This window comes from Rattus norvegicus, chromosome 2 (genome assembly GCF_036323735.1).
Source record: "Rattus norvegicus strain BN/NHsdMcwi chromosome 2, GRCr8, whole genome shotgun sequence".
In the NCBI taxonomy this organism is placed as follows: domain Eukaryota; kingdom Metazoa; phylum Chordata; class Mammalia; order Rodentia; family Muridae; genus Rattus; species Rattus norvegicus.
Genome location: NC_086020.1, coordinates 15,772,334 through 15,795,735, shown reverse-complemented (window position 1 = coordinate 15,795,735; position 23,402 = coordinate 15,772,334). Strand labels below are relative to the sequence as shown.

Here is a 23,402-nt window from a genome sequence, read left to right as displayed (position 1 = left end):
AGCTTGTTCTTCTGGCCTATCCACCCAGCAGCGTGAACATCATTAACTACAAGCCCATAAATGGTCTTGTGTTTCCAAGCAGGCATTGTGTAGTGCATCATTCCCAGAAAAGACTTCCAAGACGTGTCCTATTGTTTCACAGATTGGTAGCAAGGCAGTCTGGTGTATGCAAGGCTCAGAAACCCTTTAAGCTACAATGGCTTCCCCAATTAATGGCTAGCCGTGTCATGTGGTGATTTATTTATTTTAAGAAAGACATATAAATTTTTGAGGCTCATACCTTGGGAGTCTGACTGGTTTATTCAGCATACATTTTCTTTAAACACAATGGGTCTTGCACAGGTCAGCTTGCTTTTTACTGACACTTAATTGTAACTGGATTCCCGGTTTTTCTTTGATTCCAGAAAGCCATTGAATGATCTCCAGTGACTACAGAAAGTGCCAGTGCCTAGCTCCAGGGTCCACTCTAACCTTTATCTGCATTGCCCAGCTTGTCATAAGCTCGGCTGCCCTACAACTGAGAACTAATACAATCTGTGTCTTGGTATCATAAACAGTCTCCAAACTGTTTGAGAATATTGCTCCTCCTGGTGAAAGGACAAGGATGAGCTAGCTATTGGCACTAGCTGACTCTCCCCTCAGAGTACAAAGCCCGTTACTACAGCCCACACTAACCCACACAATCTCTATTTCCATGTTATTTACACTTTAGCTTGGACAATTTTGCTTCACAGTAGACCTCACTGCCTTATTGTTGTTGTTGCTGCTGCTGTTGTTGTTGTGGGTCTTTAATTTTTTTCTAAAGTGCTTCTGATAAAATAAATTAGCATTTTATTTTCCTATCTGGTCATCATATGACTTCAGGAACTTTTATTCCGGTTCATTCGGATGAGTTATGACCGATTCTAAGGATGGGCTGCAGACTTTCTTATTAGAACAGATAAATAACTATATCATTAATTATAGTGAACTATTCACGGTACAATTTTAAACTTTCTTTGAGATGCAATTTAAACATGAATCTAACTGCAGACTTGTCTTACTTAGTGAAATAGACTAAAATGTATTAAATGCAGAAACTGATATAAAATAGCCTCACATAGACGGAAGCACTTTTAATCAGATTTCAGGACCACAAACTGTAGGTGTATGTCTCAATGCAGTATGGTTTCTGTGGTACTCGAGCCTCAGAATCTAGCACATTTTGACAGTCATCATTAAGTATAGGTAGGACTGCAATATCTCTAAAACTACTATTTCTGTTTACTCTTAGATGCTCTCCAACTTTTGTGTAACCAAACAGGTTGCTGGAAAATGCATGCTTGCTTAATAATGCCTGCCAAAAAAGTCAGTGCAGATAGCTTCTTTTCATTAAAACTGCATCTGAAATGATGACTGTATTAACACCGTTAAGAAAATACCTTCAAAACCTCCTCTTAATTGCTCTAAATTTAATTCAGTATTATGTTCATATTCTTCATGCATACTGAAAATGTATTTTATAATGCTTTTTATCATTGTTCATGGTTAGATAAAATTGTTTTTAGGCATTAAGCTTTCCAAAGAGATCGGAGATATTACTCTTCATTTAAAATATGCCACTCAATGACAAAGATTGCAATTCAGAGCTCTTATGCTTAAATATAATAATGTATTGTAATGATTACATTTTTCATAACCTGACAATAGTGTGTAATGGGGACAAGTCCATACTTCTATTTCAATAGCATATTTTGAACCTTAGGTGATACAGAACACTGCTTTTACTGCAGTTGAGTAAAGGATGTTCTTTCCAAGGGTTTACTTCAGTCGAGAGAAGAATAAAGCCAGTATTATTTGAGTGGGCGCTGTAATCCCACACCTAATTTTCAGAATTAAAGAGGTTTGCTAAATACATTTGCATTGAAAGAAGAAATACACTGTAAGTACTGACCCTTTTATATTCCCTTTGGCGCTACCCATAGTCCTTCATTCAATGATGATGATGTATGAAAGTATTTCAACATTAGGTTTAATCATAACCCTAAATTTTAAGTCCTAGAAAATGTACATATATCACATATTTTATGACAACCCTATTACAGAGAGATGAGAAATTGAAGTTGGAATCTAAAATGAAAAAGAGTCATATTTGCTGAACACAACTTTATATAATCCAATTGCAAAGAAATGAATGAAAGTCTTGAGAGAGTTTTCCCTGAAGACTTTCTACAATCCAGCGATGTGAGGTGCAATATCTCCTGAGTATTCTTTCTCATGTTACTCAGTTGTGCTGGACACTATTGAGACCATTACGTAGAATAATGTTTCTTTAGTTCATGTTACTTCACTGTAGCTGTGAAGAAAGTCAGCAAATGCTTAACAGAACCTTCTTTCTTAAGAACAGCAACCAGTATTTGAGGAATAAATTTCTTCCCCCCACCATGCCTAATAATTTGGAGTGGCATTATTATTTAATTGTTGTAATTTAGCTTTTGTCTTCAGACCAACACGGAAAAAGACTGAAAAAGAAAAATGCTAGACGTTAACTCAATTGAAGTGATTGTGAACTAAAGTTGACTTCCCTGGAATTACTTCTTACATTCTAGTTGGTCAGCACTGCTTATGGTGTGAAGATCTTTCCCTTTCTTTATGGACACTAGCAGCCGATCACCAGGTAAGGCTTAGTTTAATCATAACTTCCAAGATGTTTTCATGGTGATACTCAGAAATCAGTCCCTCCTCATTTTAGCTTTCGGTATGGTTTTATTGACTGACGGATGAGACATGGTCTCTCTATGTATCCCATGTTGGTACTGGGCCCTCTTTCTCAGCCTCTCAGTTGTTGGGATTACAAGTGCGTGTATCACCACACACTGGTCCTCCAATAACTTGTATAAGCCTTTATTTCCTACTCTTATGTCACAGAGTCTGTCTTTCTTGCTGCTTTTTAATTCTGTAAGATCCCAAATCAGCCTTCACCCAACTAACTTGTGGGTGCAGTATGACTAGTTGTTGAATATAGATTACAGAATAAAAATACTCTATTTAAAAAACGTTGACCTTCTCAGTATACTTTTCTGTTAAATTAAATGAAAGTAGAGACTTTCTTTACTTGCCTTTTGATAATTTAAGCTTTTATACTGTGGAAAGCAGAGAATCTCCAGGACAGTGTGTGTGTGTGTGTGTGTGTGTGTGTGTGTGTGTGTGTGTGTGTGTGCTCCAGACTTCAAGAAAAGTTCAATGAAAAGTATTTTTGAATCTGTGCCTGGATGATGCATCATGAGGGGTGGAGAAGTGTGAAGATAGAAGTTTATTTTTATAGTTTCAGACACACAGGGAGAAAAAAGAGGATTGAAAGATGGGGTAGAGGGAGGTGACTCAGTTCATAAATTGCCCACTGCTCAAACATAAGAACCTAAGTTTGGGTCCCCAGCACAGCACCCACTTAAAGGCAGATGTGGTACTCATTTATGACCAGGGCTAGGGATTGAGGATAAAGTCAAGTAGATCCCTGGAGCTTACTGTCCAGACAACCTTACTAATCACTGAGTTACAGGTTCAGAGAGAGATGCTGCCTTAAGAAAATGAAGTGGAGAGGGACATAGGAAGACAAAGAAAAAAGACCTAGAGCCTCCTTGTGCATGAACACATGTACCCACATGCATGCATATACATATACATACAAACACACATTTCCCCATACATAGAGGAAGCTCAGTGTTTCGGATGACTGCGTTTGTCAACCAAATGTTCTTTGCACCTTTTGATGAGTTCTGACTTTTTTTTAAAAGAAGGAATTTCATCCCTTAAAAATTTATTTATTTATTTATTTATTGATTGATTGATTGATTAATTGATTGATTGCATATGGATACACTGAGGTCTGAAGCTTCAGGCACATATGCTGAGGCATGTGTAGTATGTATGATTCTAGAATGTATTCTAGTGTATGACAAATATCATCCATGGAAGAAAAGGAAACATGATAGTGAGAGAGAAGAATGGAGTTCACCCTACTGCCCTTATTCTGGAACTTGATCTACAGCTGGATGTTGAGGTCAACAGAACATGTTTCTAAGGTAATAAAGAACTTGGCCTACAAGTCTCTCTCCAGTTTTTACACCTTCACCCTCTATGCATAGATGGTATTGACTTTTAGATAGGGAAGAATATGATTCATTAGTAATAAAGCTCAAATCAATTATCTTCTCCTACAGTTTTACACTATACATACATACATACATACCTACATACATACACACATACAGATATACAATATCTTATGATTTAGTAATTCAACTTCATCACTTCATCACAATTATCACCTATAAATTCCATTTACTGAGAAGTAAACCATCACTGTGATTTTGTGGTTAGGGCCCATCCACTTGTGTTAACACTACCCACATACGGTTAGGTAAACTGCATCACAGCTTTCCTTGAAAGCTGGAACCCTCTTCTATTCATCATTGTAATTTAAAGTTCAAAAATAATAACTGGTAGTATTATTAATATAATAATATTGCCTGAATGGACAGATGAATGAAGAAATTGTTCATGTTCTCTTTATAAAGTGGAGGTTTCAAAAAAAATTATTATATATGCTCACACTAAGTTAAAAGAAATCTACCACCGACAGGGGACATGTTCACATATTGAATCTGTGCTTTTGTCATTTTGACTGATAGTGAAAATACACACTCCACGAGGTTGAGCTGAAGAGAAAAACTGAATGGTGTCATAACCTGTTTGAGTTTGCTGATAAAATTAGAAAATATTGTTTATTTGTCTGCTTTAGGCAGAAACAATGGCTTTGGTAAGTTTTTTAGGATAGCCAAAGGCTGTCTATTAAGCTGTTTCATGATACCTACTAGTAACTCTACAGGCTGTAATGGGTAGCCTCTCACCCCCCTTTCCCAGATAAAGACTATACATAAGAGGTTATGTAAAGCTATACAACTAGTCCCTAGATGAACCAGAAATAATTCCCTTTTCACACACAATGCATGCCTTCTCTCTTGTAACTGTCCCCTGAGCAGAAGCTCAGGCACGGGCCAGTGTCAGCTGAGGTGTACATGTACTGTTAGTTATTTTTATTTATTTGCTTTTGTAGACATATCACACTCTCCTAAGAACAGCGCCCTAAGGGAGAGCATTGATTTATGTAAAGGTGGCTTCTTAGGTTAAAGTAAATAAAATAATGCTACCAAGATTCAATCGAGAGTCAGTGGTTTCTACTGCCACCAACAAACCAGTGATGTTTTTGTGTGGTTCTGTAGCCCCGGCTGCCCTTAGACACTCAAGCCATTCCCACGAAAGCTAGTGGGAACCACACACAAGCATGAGTAGGCACACACTACATCTATATTTATAGATGTTTCAGTTTCCCAAAATGGGAAGTACTTTGGCTGGCAGCAGACACAGGTCTCCTCACAGCTAGAATAAAAATAATGGAACTCCAATTTCCACATAGACATTGCTACATAGGCAGTTTAAACACCAAGTTTTAAAATCCGAGGCCAGGCCCTGTGTAGTTCCTTTCATGGCAGGGAAATTAGTTTGGCTTACTGGGTCATGAAAAGGGTATTTTGGAATCTGTTTCCATCCATTCCCTTTCTCCACATTCTTTACATTCCTAGCCACCCCTGAAGAACCTACCTCTCTGTATGAACAATGGGGATCCTTGCTACCTACAGGGAAGAATTCTAAAGAAATGAAAGTGATGAACCTTTCAAACAGTAGCTACTACACCAGTAAGAACAGGGAGGCTGAAACCTTGAAGATTTCTGACTACCTCTGAGGGAACCCACATTAGTTTTTTTTAGAGTCTGAAATCACTGTATTTGAGGCCTAATTTTAATGAATTGTTTTTGTATTTAATGAATGGAGTGATTCTTAACCTACTTACCCTCCCCCATCCTATTTTTCTTCCTCCTGCTCCTCTCCCTCTTTTCTCTCTTCCTCTCCTCTCTTTACCTCCCTTCCCTCTCCCTTCCTCCCTCTTTCTCCATCCCTATCACTCCCTCTCTCTCCCTCTTTCTTTCCCTTTCTCTCTTCCTCCCTCTCTCTATTCCTTTCTTTTGGTCTCTCTGTCTTTCTGTCTCTCTGTCTCTGTCTCTCTCTTTCTCTCTGTCTCTCTTTCTTTTTTCTTTCTGTTTGTCTTCTATTTTTCCAGAACTGGCAGAAAAAAAAGTTTCTGTAGATGCTTAAGCATTCTGTGTCTGAGTAACTTGACCTAAAGCCATAGTTTAACAATAAAGTAATTGTCATTTCTTTTAAACTATGTTGAAACTTATACACTCAACTAACTCTATTTTCAATGTTCTTCCATTCTCTCACCTAGAATTACTAATATAACGTCTTTATGTGAAAGCATCTTAAACCCTCTCCTCTTCCCTCTCTGCTACCAAGATGATCTCCAGTCTTTTAAGTTAAGGGAGGTGACTGAGTAAGGAGTGAAAGGAGGAGCAGCTCCTGGAGACAATGTGCTCTGTAATAATCCATGAGCCACTGGGTCTTCCCATGTGTTTAACCGGTTAGGGATGGAGTCAAGAGTCTGTAACGACAATCTCTAATTGTAAAAAGGGAAATGGCCTTCTAAATGCTCCAGGATGCCTCCCTTGTTCCTGTCAGTAAGTAAAGGCACAACTGTTCTGAGGATTCCTCTTCAGTTTTATTTTGTTTAATTCAGTCTGTCATTAGAAAGGCTACGAGCTCTAGGCCTGATGATTACTCTCAGCGGGAGGAGGCTGCCACGACAGACTTGTGTTCTAGACAAGCACTCCTTTATACAATGAAGGGGCCTGCCATCCTAAATGAAAGGCTCTTTAAAGAGCAGTGAGGGGCTCTTTTAAGCAGACTGCTACCATGTGCTTGTAACCCTCCAGCACAACTTGCGACCAAGAGACAGCAGTGTGTGCTGTTGCAAAGGAAACCATTGTCCTCCTTAGCCTCCAGCAAACTGGGCTGTGTTTCAGCGAAATGCAGTAGCACTTCCACAGGATGTGTAAGCAGTGGTCCCTAACTGTCTCTACACAATAAACTGATTAAAATGAGGGCCTCAGGGAAAAGAACTCTATGAGCCCCTTACCCTAAGTCAACATACACGATTCCTAAATACAAATTTAAATCTTGCACGTTGCATGGTATTTTGAGGGTGGATAATAAATATGAGATTGGATACCAAACAAAGGAGTGTCCGTTGAAGAGTTTGGGCTTTAAAAGTTGTTTCTGTGGATTTCTGATACAGTGGATTATGTGAGGACAGGGCAGGGGCCAGTATCAGTCATTGAGTTTGTCTGAGTTTAAGAGTGGGCCTTGCAAATTCTGGTAATGCTTTATATTCTAAAGGAGAATTCTATCCTTAATGTTTTAAACTTGGTTGTATGGGCTGTTCAGGTCTGATTGGTCTCTTAAAAAGCTCACTTCTCTTGTAAGTACAATCTCTAGAGTGGTTACAGGTTGTACTTCAGCTACTAAAGATACCAATTTCATGTGGAAAAGAATCAGATAAGACAGATTACTATCCGGAGGGCCAAAGCCTGTTTACTAGTTCAACACAGTCAAAATATACCTAAGTTAAAGGTCAAAGAATCCTACATTCCCTGCTGAGCTAACTCAGGAAACACATTTGTCTACGCTTTCCTGTCATAACAGGAAGAGAGTAACTTCTTCCTTCCCACAGTGGCTTCAGTTTTACCTCCCAACTCCAATATTTTCTCCCTCAGGGCCTTCCAAATCAATCCTTGCAAGACAGAAGGCAGGAGGCTGCCTCAGCTGTAGTTTCCAAACAGTTACATTTGTTGAAATGTTATTTAAATGTTAGTGATTTCTTAAGCTAAACTGTTCCAATTTGAAATTAAGAGTCGAATTTCCAAACATCTAAATTGGTTTCTCTTATTCCCATTAATGGTCTAACATATTTCAAGAGAAACACATACGCACTGCGGATGGGGAATTCTTAATCCTCTGTTTAATTACGTTATTTATTTGAAGTTTTAGTCTTGCTATCATTTTTGGAAAAATATAGCTTCCAAGTGTTTTTCAAAAAGTACAGTGGGTCATAAACTTTAGAATAATGCTTTCACCGTGACTTTGAAATTATTCCATTTTAAATGAATAGCATACTGCTAAAGGGAGTTTTGACTGCAAAGGGCATGGTTTTGAAAACATTTGCCAGTGTTTCTTTTAATTCAGAGTATGGGAAACGCTCTTACTTTACGTCGTATACTTGTACTGTTCATATCTAACTGTTGGTCCTCAGGAAAGCTACCTCACATTTGATGTGTGCTTGTACACTTGAGGGGAGAAATGTTGGGAGCATGTGTTCACAGAGACAAATAGGGCATTTTCTGTCAGCTTTCTTCAAAAAAAAATGTTGAAAGTTTTGAGGTATAGGAAAATATCCTTTCAACTTTGAGGTTGTTTATCTCTGAATAGAAATTATGTCAGAATCATAAATTAGGACAGATGTGGGCTAACCTAAGAAAGCAACCTAAACATGTAGAAAAAGCACTTATTCCTTAGATCAAAGAATCTTAACCTCTCTTAGATTTCCTATTAGAGGAAACCTAATGAATGTGCTTAAGAGTTGGGGCAATACTTTTCTGACTGCAGGGAGCAGATCTAGCTGAATGTATAAAGCACACCCATATGGGATGGATATGTGGATGCTGCATGTTAACTCCATGATTCGGAAACCACTTGTCAATGATTTCTTAATTACTAAAACAAAGGAACTAACCTGGCATCCTTTTAATCACACGTGAGCACCCTCACAACTCCTTCTTACTTTTGCTCTTTATTAAGAAGTTTCCAAATATCACAAACAACATTTCCCTGCTTCGGGTTTTCCTTGCTAGTCTCTCCAAGAATAAATAATTTACTGTTTCCATCATGATTTTAAGGTTAGTTAGTAAAGAATGGGGATGCATAGGGGGAACTCTCCATTAGATATTCCCAGTATGCATCAGTGTAGCTTTGAATCATCTCTGAGCAATAGGTTTCTTAATAACACCAGGATGCTCCCATATTTCATTCATATAAAATGACCTGAACGTAACTTTTATACAAGTTCAGGGGAAATTAAATCTCTTAAAATATGTTATTAAGGAAAAAAGTAAAATGACCAACATTATGAGGTAATATACAAACTCACTTGGAGACAGACAAATCAGCTTTTCTTCTTCTTCTTCTTTTTTTTTTTTCATTGAACATGCTATTCACAAGGTCTGCAGCAGGGAGGGTCAAGATTCCTCCATCAAGGAAGGGTAGTTCAGTGGTACCGTCTCAGCTAAAACTGGCAAGTATGGAGATGCTGTTTCTGTCGATGCGGAAGGAAGTGCCTTGACAATGGGACTACAGAACTCTGCTCTCCATAGCGGACGACAGAATTCGCCAAGAGCCTATTTTGTCAAAGCAAGTAGTTTGCAGTTCTCAAGTATCTAGTTTTCTACAGTTGAAGACTGAATTGGTCACAACTTCATCAAACTTTATTTAAGTAATTAGATATAAGCTTAGACTTGTAACCAGCCCTTTTAATTTGTTCAAATTCTGGGTACCATCTTGACAGGAAGTTGCACTTAAAAATACCTGTGAAACTAGAGCCAAAATGTAAAGAGGTGAGTATAGGCAAATGTAGAGAAAAGAAAGCCTGTTTTTTGAGTCATTTGAGGGAATTGCAATATTTTTTTATTCTTTAATGCAGCACAAAATATACCTGATTTAGCTGATAAAAATGTCACTACGTACAAACTATTTGGGATAACATCTACACTGAACACACTGCCATGGGCCTTCCCTTAGCTGTTGCATGCAAAGAAACATCTAGAAGCCCAGAAAGAGGGAATGATAGAAAATTTAATTGCAATGAACTCTGAATTATTTTAATTTTAGGAGGATTCTCTTGACTTACTAAACGGGGAATGTTAATGATTGTCCTAATTTGTGTTCAAGTTATTGAACTGATAAGTGCATAGCATTTTCTTTGCTGGTAAAAGCAAATGGCCAGATCTGAAGGAAGAAAGGAGAACTACAGGCGAGTGTGTGTGTGTGTGTGTGTGTGTGTGTGTATGTGCATGTGTGAGTGTGTGCCTGTGTGTGTGTATGTGTGAGTGTGTATGTGTGTATGTGTGTGTGTGCCTGTGTGTGTGTGTATGTGTGAGTGTGTGCCTGTGTGTGTGTATGTGTGAGTGTGTATGTGTGTGTGTGAGTGTACGTGTGTGTATGTGTATGTGTGTATGTGTATGTGAGTGTGTATGTGTGTATGCGTGTATGTATGTGTGTATGCCTGTTTATGTGCATGTGTGAGTGTGTATCTCTGTGTGTGTGAGTGTGTGTGTGTGTATGTGCATGTGTGAGTGTGTGCCTGTGTGTGTGTGTATGTGTGAGTGTGTATGTGTGTGTGAGTGTACGTGTGTGTATGTGTATGTGTGTATGTGTATGTGAGTGTGTATGTGTGTATGCGTGTATGTATGTGTGTATGCCTGTTTATGTGCATGTGTGAGTGTGTATCTCTGTGTGTGTGAGTGTGTGTGTGTGTGTGTATGCCTGTGTGTATGTGTGTGTATGTGCATGTGTGAGTGTGTGCCTGTGTGTGTGTATGTGTGAGTGTGTATGTGTGTATGTGTGTGTGTGAGTGTACGTGTGTGTATGTGTATGTGTGTATGTGTATGTGAGTGTGTATGTGTGTATGCGTGTATGTATGTGTGTATGCCTGTTTATGTGCATGTGTGAGTGTGTATCTCTGTGTGTGTGAGTGTGTGTGTGTGTGTGTGTGTGTGTGTGTGTGTGTGTGAGTGAAGGTATAGGTTTAGAACTGGGTATATGTGCTGTTTTAGGCCCTAGATCCTAAATGTACTATCTGTAAATACATCTCACTTGTAGTTATTCATTTATTTAGATTTTTTGTAACAAGTTGCATGAATATATTGGAATTTAATTATGTTAGCCATTTCAAAATAGGGAAGATGAAGAATTCAGTATAAACATCTGAACAAATAGGTTTAGGATTGCTTAGTACTCTGAATACACACACACACAAATACATTATGAATATAATATATATAATAATAACCATATATTGTTTTTCCTGATGGAACAGGCTTCTAATATTTTGTTTATAAAAATGAATCATGTAATAAACTAATTAAAAGTCCAATTGTCTCAAGCACTAACAGAAGAATGTGTAACATATGAAAGAGGCCAAGGCTCTATGGATTGCCTAATCATTAAGGGTCAAGGGGAAACAAGAAAACAAGAAGATAGAGATTGGAGATTGACATAATAGTTATCATGAGCTTGGAGGTAGAAGAACTAAAGTGGCGGAAGGTATTTTAAAAAGAATTTGGTCAGTCCCCCACATTTGAAAGTCATCCCACCTGTACAGGATCTTGGACACTATTGCCACCTGGCCTTGCTGTAAGGCATGCATTACACAGGACTTGAATGCTCTTCCGTCCCTGTTCCAGGGCCACCCTCTCTACAGCAATACTGTTCTGGGTGATCCTCTAGCTGGTTCTCAGCAAGGGAGCTTCTTTGTGTTCCTGCTCTACTCTGCCACACCCCCTCCTGACAGTCTTTTATGGTAGAACTCCTCAGAGTAAAAGCCAAGGGACTTTTGATAGAAATCACGGTGACGCTAAGAAACAAGGGCTCAAAGAGTGTGGCTCGAGGTGGGAGAAGTCGATTTGTGCATTCTTTGAGCGCTTATATCCTGGCCACTTCATACCTTAGCACTGCAATGTGGGGGTGACTGTTTTCAATTTTCACTCTGCCAAGGAGGTTCAGAGAGGCTAAATAATTTGCTGAAGATTTATCCTATTTTTTGGAGTGTAATGTACTATAGTGTCTATTAAACCCAGGTAACTGGACAGTAATATTACTACATATAGAGCTGGAACTAGAAACAGGTTTGTATATTTCTAAAAAGCGAACTCTTATCCATTATGTCCTTTTTATTTATTTATTTTTCCACAGCTGTCTGTACTGGAGGATCTTTGTTTATTTTTCTGGGTGGGGAATAGTGAAACTGAGGCAGACAGGATGTGCAGATGGCTCCAGGCTCCACAGTCATTCAGAGCAGCATCCGGGCACTGAGGCACGGTCCTCACTTGAAGCTGAGCTGTCCTTCTCTCGCCTCCCCCTCCCCTGTGGCCCTGGAGTTTTCAGAGAGCCTGAGAGGGGTAAGCAGGCCTGAGCTGGTGAGATCTGGGGCGGGCTGCTGGACAAGCTGCATTTCGGTTCTTGCCATTATCTAGTATCTCTTATGGGATCCAGTAATTTGACTGGGAAAGGAGAGGAAGTAAACGCTTGGTCTTTTAGCCACTAAGTTATGCTAGATGCAGCGCAGCATCATTGAAAGATGATGTTTTTGTTTTGAAAAAGGAGAAATCTGAGACTAGATCTTTGGCATTTTCTGCTCTTTGCTATAGAGTCTTGAGCAGTTGTTAGAAGCCGAAGCACACACTCTAAGCCTTTTAGGAGGTTGCTAGTACACTATGGAATCCTTTGTAACGCTGAAGTAACATGTCAGGCTCAAGTCCTATTGCGTGGGATCCGAATCCTCAGCCAAGCTTTTATCTAGCTCAAGCCTTAGAAATTATGTTTCCTCTAGAATGCTGTAGATCCCATATTTGTGGAGAGGCCATTCTGCAAGCTTGCGTGGTGAATACAGCACCCCCTGGCTGTTCTTTCATAGTGTTTTAATAGTTTCATTCTCAGACCATAAATGACATTTTTTTGTTGTTGTTCTTTATTTCCATGGTTCATGTCTATTTCAGTCCACCAGAGGTCTATAAACTGTGGTCCACTAGACAATTGAAACTCATGTCCGTCTTGTCAGTAAAGCAGTCTTACTGAATATGGACACAGATACATTGTCTCTGGCTGCACTCGGAGTGAGAGCCCCTAGGAAGAGGGAGCTCCGTGGCTGGGTCAGAGACAGCACAGCACATAATGCAAACAGAATTCGCTACCTGGTTGTTTACAGAAGAACACTTTGCTCATCCAGGAATGAGACAGCTATTCACTAGTAAGTGCTTTCTTTGGGGCAGGGTGCAGTCAAATAATACTTGTTGATTTAATAAATAAATAACCTCCAGCTATAAAATAGAATCCTATTTTAAGGACTAAATGGAATAATTTACATGCCATCATTGGGAAATAGTTGGTAATGACTTTCATCAAGCTGTCTGAGTGTGTCTGTAAGATAAATTGGCAATTCATGAGTTTGTTGTACATATTAACTTATACTTAATGAAGGCTAAAGAAATTTGGCTTTATAAAATTAGAAACTGAAAAAATGTAAAGTAAAACGAGATGCGAATTTTTATTCTTGTCACACTGTTGTATGTTTCTAACTTAGGGCTTTAACCATTGTCTCCTTGTTACATAGGAGACAATGAAGGTAGAACTCAGCACAAACCACCATTCTGCCTTCTCCTTGTGTATCTTTCTGAAACACAATGGATTAGTAAGTTCTGTGGTATTTTAGGGCTCACTTTGGGTTAGCATTTCTTTTTCTGCACAAGCCCACATTATTCTGTATGTGGCCACATACACATGCAAAGGCAGGAAAAACCGTGCTCCCTGCTTTCAAGAAGAAACAGCAGTGGACCTCTGTGAGAGGTCCTACTAGGCCACCTCAACAGAACAGCAGCTTCAGAAAGAGCAGACATGCTTCTTTTCAACATGTGAACACATAATTTAAAGGATGCCCAGGTTAACAGCTCCTCCATACACTCGCTGGGTTTGATTATCAGAAGTGACCTATATACTCCATGTTCTAGGGGTTTTTGGGACCATTCGCACAGAAGATAAGAGAGCAAGACAAACACTGTCATAAATGACAGCTCTTTCAAACTGTCAATAGTCATCTTAGACAACCACTGAAACAGAGCTTAAGCCCCGGCAAGATTGTTGTTACTAATTTTCTTCAATGGTATTGAGTTAAAAGGTCTATTGTTCACACAGACTGAGGAAAATAATAAATTGCCTCTAGATCCTATATAATAAAATGAAGGAAATAATCCTTGGTACTTTTTAAAAGGTGAAAATAAGCTGAATTTAAATACTTTTTCCACTTCTTAAAATTATGGTAACTTTTCATATAGAGAAGAGTGTCTACAAGCATAGATCAAGACAACTGCATGCAAACATTTAAACTTGCTCTGTCAGGAGTTCAATGAGACAACTCTTATATTTCTAGATGCTTCGTTTCCTTAAAAAGCAATAGTCCACACAATCCAACCCCCAAAATTTTTCTTCTGTCTTTATTAGTAAAATAGATATAATGAATCTCATGAAGCTAAAAAATAGATCTTATTATTAATAAATTACAAACATTAATTCATGTATTTTTTACCCTAACAGATTGTGTTTCAAATAACAAGGCCCCCACAGGCAATGGTATGTTAAGTTCAGTATTTCAGTCTTAATTTCAGATATCAGATTTAAATGAATGAAAATAGTGGAATCCCTCGTGAATCTTATATTTTTTCATCATTTAACCCAAAATTAAGGTCAAAGCAATTCAAGTCCTGTGGACCTTAGAAGATGCGCTCCTTTCTGAAAACATATAATCTTAAAAAATCAAAACAAACAAACAAACACAGGCAAATCTTCTTAGTTCTTAGAAGCTCCACAGGCTTTTGTAAAAAACCATCAATAAACATGATGAAATAAATAATTGATTGCTCTTCATCCTGATTTCTGAGTGTAAAAACATTGTGTTTAAATGGAATCTCTTTCCATGTCACAGAAGGGCAAATGGGCCAAATAGGAGGTGACTGCCTTCATTTTGGAGACTTAGAGTGTGGGGAGCCAATCCCAAGGCGAGGTTTAATATTCTGGACCATAAATGTTGTGGTGGTGGTGGTGGTGGTGGTGGTGGTGGTGGTGGTGGTGGTGGTGGTGTGTGTGTGTGTGTGTGTGTGTGTGTGTGTCTGTCTGTCTGTCTGTCCTCTCCTTGGGCGAGGAACAGGTTCCATAGTCTGTGTGCTACTGAGTGTGTGCAGGTAGACTGAGTCCTCTCAACAATTGTCACCTGATATTCAATGGAAGGATGTGCTAAACCTCCTAGCCACCCTCCCGTGGCCCAGCTACTCTTCCTAGAATAAGGACAGTGACTAAGAATGAAGGCACTCGTGATACACAGGCCCACATGCAGGACTAAACATTTGATATTTGAAGTCTTCAAAACTGGTCGTGTCTTACAGATATGATCACGGGAGTCGTAGAAAAGGAAAGATAGTACCATGTTTATAAAATTCAGGACTTAGAGAAAAACATGATGGTGAGAAGCTTTCTGCTCTATGTCTCATGTGAACATTCTGCTGTTTTCAGGAGACTCTGGAAATGTTTGGCTTTACTTCAAACTCTCCTTTGTGATGAGAAGAGAGCTGGGCACTTCTCAGAGAGAGGATATTTAAGCTATATTATAAACTTGTAAATGGATGACCACAAAAGGCCCAGTTCCCATGCATGTAAGGCTATATTTGTTTGATGATGCGTGCAGTGCAGCAATTCTACGCTTATTAACTCCTACTTATTAAGCTATTCATGTCATACAAATGCGGCTTCCACTTAAAAATCTAGAGGCGGTGGAAAGTGAACAATCATGAGTCTTGAGAACACACTCGTAACAGTTAAAAGCTCTCTTCCCTGCTTTGTTCCAAAGTGATGAAAATCAACAGTTCAACTGGAAACACTGAGCTCTCTGAGTGCAACGTGTTTTTAGTGCCTGGACGACATGTGTGGTAAGGATATGAAGGGATAGCCCACACTCACCTGTCTGTTACGTTCATCCATAATCCTCGTGATCTGAATCTTTTTTCTCCCCATAGTCCCCGTGTTTCTTCTCTCTCTCGTCCCTGAAATTATGTATTTTTTCCTTCCTTTTCTTTCTCTTTCCTGTTTCCTTCAAACGAGTTTCCTTCTTCAGCACGTGCACAGCTCAGTTCCCAGTTCCCCGCATTCGTTCCTGTTGAACAAAAATGAAAAGTTAAACAATTCTTCCACAGCAAGTCAGTTTCCCAGGTTCATCAGGGAAATAAACTTCATAAAACAATAAAATGAATAAAAATAACTCTTTGTAAAAGCACATGGTACATCACACTCTGGAGCATACCTCACAGGGTGGTTTGCTTTTATAATTAAAATAACCTTATAAGTAATTTAAGAAGTCATTTAAGTGATGAAAACTGTGTTTTAAAACCCAACACTTGAAATGAACTGTATTTTTGTAAAGAGCTTCTTAATATGTTTTAATGAAATTAGGTGACAATTTTCACCCTTCTGTTATGAAAAATTACCCAAATCAGAGAGTTAATGAACCTTTATATACCTGTGTATGCTAAGTAGGGCATCTAATTCATTTCTGAATGGGAAACAATCTCGTGTTTTGACAGCAGAAGTGATACCGCCCCTAGTTATGCAAATAAGATGGACGATTATGGAAGTGCTCTTTGATATATGTAAATGTCAACTAATTTAAAACTAAAGCCTTTAATCTTATTTTAAGAAGATCACTGCTAGGAGAACACAGGAAAAGTAATATGGGTGTTTCGTCTTATGTTCAAGCATCAGTTAGCAGTGAGAGCATCTCTTCCTGGAAGCTCCTACAATGTCCATTGAAACAATCCTCAGAAATGATGGTCACTGAGAGGAAGTCACTGATAGGAAAGGAGGGGTGCAAAAAACTAAAGTGGTTCTTCCATTTGTAACTATATGCTTTTTAATAATAGACCACAGCCCTCTAAATTTAAATGTTTAAATGAGACATATCATTTCTCCTTAGGGAGTCAGACACAAAATTACAGAACCTTGATATTATATACCAGAGAGCTCTAGGTCATGAATTAAAATTAAAATAATGATTATCAATTACATGGCAAACCCGTAGAGCACAGAATATTAAAAGTCTATATTTTGCTCTGTTTAAAATTATATCTAAAAATATTTTGCACATAATGAAAGCGAATTGCTATGAATTGGAAGTTAACTAGGTAGGAAACATCCCGCATGCTAGTTTCATTTGCAAGCAGCGGTTTCAATTATTTTGTCTCCTCTGATGTCAGAGGATATAACTACTTCACACACTGCTCAGAATTTCCCTGTTGACTCTAGTTAGTCTGTGACAGTGGGACTGAAAAATTCCCACATGTATTATGTAACGCTAAGCCACTGTCCTGACTACTTAATAGATTATTTGGCTCTAGTTCAAGGTTCTTGGAACAGAAAAGACTGTTAGATACTTGGTCTGATCCTCAGCTGCCTTTCAATTTTCCTTATTCTTCGTCACCTTGAGTAAATTTTTAAAAATATAAGTTTAGGTAATTATCTAATTGCAGAGGCTATTATGATATAATTAGTTCTGGTGGATTAAGCACTGCTTAATCACTAAGGCTATTCACCCTCCTTTACCCAACGTCCTTTTCCTAAACTGCAGCTCAGTTTGGCCTCCCGGCATACACACGTGAGTTACACCAAGATTACAGTATGCCTGTCAAAGATTATGACTCCAGCCACAGTTTCCCATGCTAGCAACAGTCGCAATGTTTTTAAGTTATATGAACAATACACACAGACTAAGTCAGACCCTCACAGTCTAAAGACAGTACTGTAAGACACCAAACTCACAAAGATAAAGAATTTGCGAAGCCCAACACATCATGTATTCAACCTTGTTAAACAGTCCACCCATTTAGTCTTAGAAACGGTTTTAGACAGCACACAACTGGGAATCTTCTCTGCATTTTCTATAGTCTTACCCAAGGAGCGAGCAGCAGCCCAGAATGGTATTTCCCGTGCATGTGCAAGACCCCAGGCTTCCTCCACCACAGAAAAAAACAACCATGAATCTCAAGTCAGAGCACATGGGAGCATCCCCCCTTCCTCTCTCTTAGCCGAGGAGGCTGGTGGCACAATCGGCTCACCGGACTATGGCTGCCTAAGCGCTTACTCACTTTAGGTGGAAGGTCAGGGTGGACAGATTAGACTAGTGGCTCAGCCCGGAGGACGTCACTGTCTACAGCCCTTGATTCAAAATACAAGTAACAAAGCAAATAGGGAGACACCCCCTGAAGAAGAGCATCCTTAGAGACCAAGAGCTCCTGGCCACTAAACGCAAGAAAGCCCCCCATAACACCCCCCCCCCCACACACACGCACACCTCATCACCATCCGGCATTTCTGAACTTTGAAATTAGGCACTGTGTTTAGAAGCCAAGGAAAGCATTTGGTTTTTTTTTTTTTTTCATTCTTAAAACACAATGAGAAAAAATTTTTTAGAACTACATATGCAAATATATTAGCATGTTTGTATGTGCAGATATGCGCCCACTCATGAAACGATCAGTGAAAACGCCATTGCATATAGCCTCCGTCTTGAAATATGGTCAGGTAGTAGAGAGAGATGGAAATTCAAACCTAATTCGACTTTTATTTTGTTTTCTGCATAAGGACAATGCTCAACTCAGTAACTGAAGTGTGGCTTTCTGAACATTCATAAAATACAGAATTGCAGAAAGTCCAAGCAAGTTGGATAGCAACAGAGCAGTGATGTCCTCACATTTCAAGGCCATCAGGAAAAATTCAAAGAATTAGGAAGGTCAGCACCAGTGCATAACTTTTGCTTAATTTCTATTTTTAGTATAAATATTTATTCACCTAATTTTTTTTTTTTTTTGGTTCTTTTTTTCGGGGCTGGGGACCGAACCCAGGGCCTTGCGCTTCCTAGGTAAGCACTCTACCACTGAGCTAAATTCCCAGCCCTCACCTAATTTTTTATACAAAACTATACTGTAAGGTTTGCTTCAAGTATTTCTTTTCATGAGGCTCAGAGAGATAGATTATTATTACTCTAGTGACCTGTTGGGTGGCTTTGCAGTAGTTGAGAAGAAGATTATTAGTAATTAAACTACATACTGTAGCTTTCAGTCACACTGAGAACTTTCATTATGTATAACCAAGCACAGGCTTCGCCTGGACACTACAGTTCTCACATGAAGGAACCATTCTTGGAAAATGACAGCTACATGTAAACAATCCAAACTTTGAACAAGAAGGGAAGAAAAAGAACACTGTATGGAGTTACAGTCGTCTGCACTTTTTCTTCCTTTGCCAACTTAAATAAAAAAGTAGTCAGTCTGCTTACTAAAAGGGGAACTTCAGTATGGCAGGCTTCTGTTCACTCTGGGTTTGGCATAAGCAGACAGACGAAGGCAAAGTGTTCCGAGACCTGCTCAAAGAATGTCTTCTGGACAGCTAAAGATCATTCTCCTGCAGGCTCCCTCATTTGCAAACAAGCTGGTTTGATTGACATACACCTCCCCCTCCCTTCCTTCTCCCATCCTTTCTTGCCCTCTTCCTCCCTCCTTCCCTTCAGCAAATCCCTCCCTGTAACAGAGAAGAATCTTGACAGAATGGCAGGAAACACGCACAGACTGGCCAGGGAAGGATGTGATGTCAGCAACCGCGAACAATAAAAGGTGTAAAGGTGCTTCCTTCCCTAAACTGCTCCACAAGTGTAAAATGGGAACCAAAACTCTCCACTTCCTTCTCAGAGCCGAGCGAGCGGGCTGAGTGTGCTCTACAGCACACCCCACACACAGGCCTTGGAGCACTGGTTCAGATAAAGGACAGGGAGGGGAAAGGCAGACAGAAAGGCACACAGGAGGCACACAGTTTCTAATTTCTGTCTTCCAAGCACCTGAGAAAACGCCATTCTGGTTCTGGATAATGTTTCGTTAATGATCACTTTAAGATATAAATGTGAGAAAACAAAACAGATCAAAATTGACTTGGGTGGAGCAACAGACACCTCTCCCTTCTCAACTACCTTGTCTTACCCAAATTACATTATCCCGTAACTGGCACCACATATTTCAAATTTATATCTTGAAGGAAAGGAAGATTTCTGTACAGAGAAAACAAGTGAATTATAACTTCTGGGCGAGAACGTAATCAGGAGAGCAGTAAATACATGTTTTTAAGTAATATGCATTGATTACTCATTTCATCCCTCATTGCAAAGGAAGGAGCAAGTAGTGAGAAAATAATTCTTCTTATTGGGGCTCTTGGGGTTCCTTAAAAAATTCAATTATAAATCAAAGTAACCAACACAAACTTCCAGCCGATGGTGGAACTATTTCCATCTCCTCCCCGCTCGCTCGTCTCCTCTCACATGGTAATGGAAGTCTACCCTAAAGTTTCTGTAGGAAGAAAACCACATAGCAACTGGGCTGAGTCATCCACAATTTCAGTCGTCTTCCCACAACACTTTGATTTAGAAATTAAACATAACCTTCAGTTACATGTTTTGATCGTAGAGTGAGACTCCATGCCACATTAAAAGATGTGGGAAGAAATTAATTCTCTGCTGCTAAAATTACCTTTGCAAGACATGTATTTTGTTTCAATGAGTACAGTGCAGTCACTTAAATAAAAACAGCCCAACGGATGCTAAAACATTAGAATATGCAATGTCAATCTGCAAGGAAAAAATTCTTTATTTCTTTTATTCAGATTGGTGAATAATGTTTCCTCTGGGTCACATTTACATCACCGTGAGCATCCTCAGAAAACCTTGTTTGTAAAACTCAAGGCTGCAGATTAGGCACACTTTATTACCCAAGAAATAGTATTATTAAGTAAATGAAAGCCCCATACAACAAGAGGCCAAAGTGATACATGCCCTGCTTCTGAAAGCCTGTGTCTGTCACTGCTTCAAGCGATTCAGTGATTCACTACCATTTCAAGAGAAAGCTGCGCTCATTACTTGCATTTAGATACATTAAACTTTCTACTTTATGGTTTGTTTGAAAGACATATGAGGCGTGCAATTATGCTTTGGTTAAAAAGAACTAGCAGAACATACCTATTTTCCCTTAAGAGCTTCAAGTGAAATAACCCAAGTATTATTCTTAGCAGTGCTTGACTCTGTGATGAGAAATATTTCTCTGGTCCTGAAAATCACTCCATTTTTCTCAAAGTTTATCCTATATTTTACAGAATAGAGAGCAGTAGGTTTTAAAGCCACACAGCTGAGGTTCATTGTGAGAGTACAAAAGGGCTATTCCCTTCCTCTAGATAAATACCACTGTGACAAACATTTCCCAATTGATCAAATTTAGTATCAATATGATGAATGCTGAATCACCTTCAAGCCGCAGTACCATAATGTTACACAGGCAAAAAGCAAATAGAATTCCTTAAAAAAAAAAAAAGAAAAACTTACTCCATTGTCCTTCTTCCTACCACAGGGCATTTGCATATGCAGTTCCTTCTGTCTGGAATATTCTCTCCCTTCTGTGTGCTCAACTTCTTCTGTCTCAGTTGCAGTTTCCTCAGGAAGCATGTCCCCTAGATAACTCTCAAAGCTCCAAGTCCCTTTTCCTTATAGACTCACCATGGGGATCTATCCTGGCCTCAGGTGAACAGTGGGACTAGTGGATTAACTCAATTCTTTTTGTCAAGGTTCAAATCTCTCCTCTGAGGTATTTACTAGCTACTTTTTAATAACTAGTACTAAGGACATTTTCTCATAGTTTGCTTATACAGAAACAAGTTGGTAACCTTGGTTAATCCTTTATCATGGTGTACAGTGTCTCCGTAGGTAGAATAAAAATAATTCATGCGGAAGTGAAAGTTGAGTGAGTCTGTGCATTAGGAAGTGGGTACTTCAGGTAAATGCTGCCCGATGAGCAAACCTCACTTAGAGTTTTCGTGTCCTACCCAGAACTGCAAATACGTTTGCCTTTGCAAGACGGTTGGTTCTGGCCTCACTCCATATGATACTACAGGAAGGGTAGTGTGTATGGTGGTGCAGCAATGCAGACTAGCTACACTGGTATGTTGGTTTTCATGAATACATTATGGAGTAAGGTTAGTAGCAATAGACAAGGTCATGCCATGCCTATATACACAACCTGGAGACCTCGCTTACATCGTTAACAACAAGCATTAGATGAAGGAACTTGTCACACAGATTAAGGACTTTCTCTTCGGTATCAGCCACAGAAGAGCTTCAGGCTGCAAGAGGAGAAATAACTAGGGAAATCCATCAATTTCCCAGTGACCACAGCTGCTGGAAACTCATGCGAGTGTTTCTAGTCCTACTTTAGGATCTCTCCCCAAGGACAAAAGGAGATGAAATGTATGTCAGAAATATAATAAGGCCAAAACGGAGCTCATTTTGAAAACCCTTGCAATTAATTTAATAAGTGGGCCTAACCTGCCGCTATCATTTAAATAAATCACTGTATTTACACAACTCCGGAGTTCAGGAGCAACATACCTCCAGACAACTGCTCAGAATTACAAACAATTTGACAAACATAAGGAATCACAGATTCCCCGTCACTGTTACCCACGCCATAGTCTGCCTTGGACATTTTCCCCCACTGCAGTTAAAACGGCATCCTGCATTCTCCAAGTCAAAACAAACTCCAAATGGTCTAAATATGTCAGAAGCCTCATGCTCCTCGGCGGCACGACAGAGTTCAGCATTTCTATAGCAGGTTCTATAGGTGATGCAGGCTTCTAGCATGTCTTTGTTCTCCTCGCATCCCTAGCACTCGCCACCACACGTTTTCTGGGGCCAGTCGGAGCTGGGGTAAGGTTTTCCATGAAGGTAAAGCTGGTTTGTATTGAGCACAAAGCCAGAGCCACTACGGAGCGTCACACGTTAGGGTCTGCATTGCAGCTGGAAGCGTTCACAAGCACAGGCAGCTGGAGGTCTTTTGCTGCTCTTGCTAAACAAAGCAAGTTAAGCACCGTACCTCACCAGCAGTGAGACTAAATTGTCAGCTTCCAAAGTAAGGTCGGCTCAAAGGGACACACGTTGCTAACATACAGTTTCATCTTATTGGGTTAAAAATCAAATTCCAAAGCATATTACGTTCTTTTAAAAAATATTTTCTCAATCTTTAGTATATATATATATATATATATATATATATATATATTTAATGCTTAAAATGGAAATATTCTATAAACATTTTCTTCTTGTGATCCTGTATGTGTTGGGTACATTTTCAGATTTATTGGTATGCGTGTGTGTGTGTGTGTGTGTGTGTGTGTGTGTGTGTGTGTGTGCGCACGTGCATGTGTTTGTGTAGCATGTGGAAAAACACAAGCTAGTCTTTTAGAAGATGTAGATAAAACAGTGAGTGAATTTTAAGACACCTGCGTAATCCCACCAGTAAGGAACCAGTAAATAATCAGACATCAAGGGTTGCTAACAAGGTATTCTAAGTGAAGATCATATTTCCTTATATTTCCTTACATTAAGTAATCAAAATTATGTCCTTAAGAATAATTTGCTATTCCTATTACTTACTTTCTCAAATTGTTCAACACTTAAAGATGACCTTACAAAGTGAAGTCACACTATCCTTCCGTGGACATCCTAGTTGTTTATT

At 39.2% G+C, this 23,402-nt stretch overlaps 1 protein-coding gene across 21 annotated transcripts in view; it reads right to left on the bottom strand.

Annotated features, from left to right (window-relative positions):
* Positions 1-23,402, bottom strand: part of Mef2c (myocyte enhancer factor 2C) — a 162,908-nt gene that overhangs the window by 75,904 nt on the left and 63,602 nt on the right. For 18 of the 21 annotated variants that reach the window (XM_017591163.3, XM_063282317.1, XM_039103394.2 and 15 more), the window contains 1 exon segment: positions 15,769-15,961. In XM_017591163.3, coding sequence (XP_017446652.1) covers positions 15,769-15,822 — 54 coding nt within the window. In that variant the 5' untranslated portion in view covers positions 15,823-15,961. 21 annotated transcript variants of the gene reach the window in all.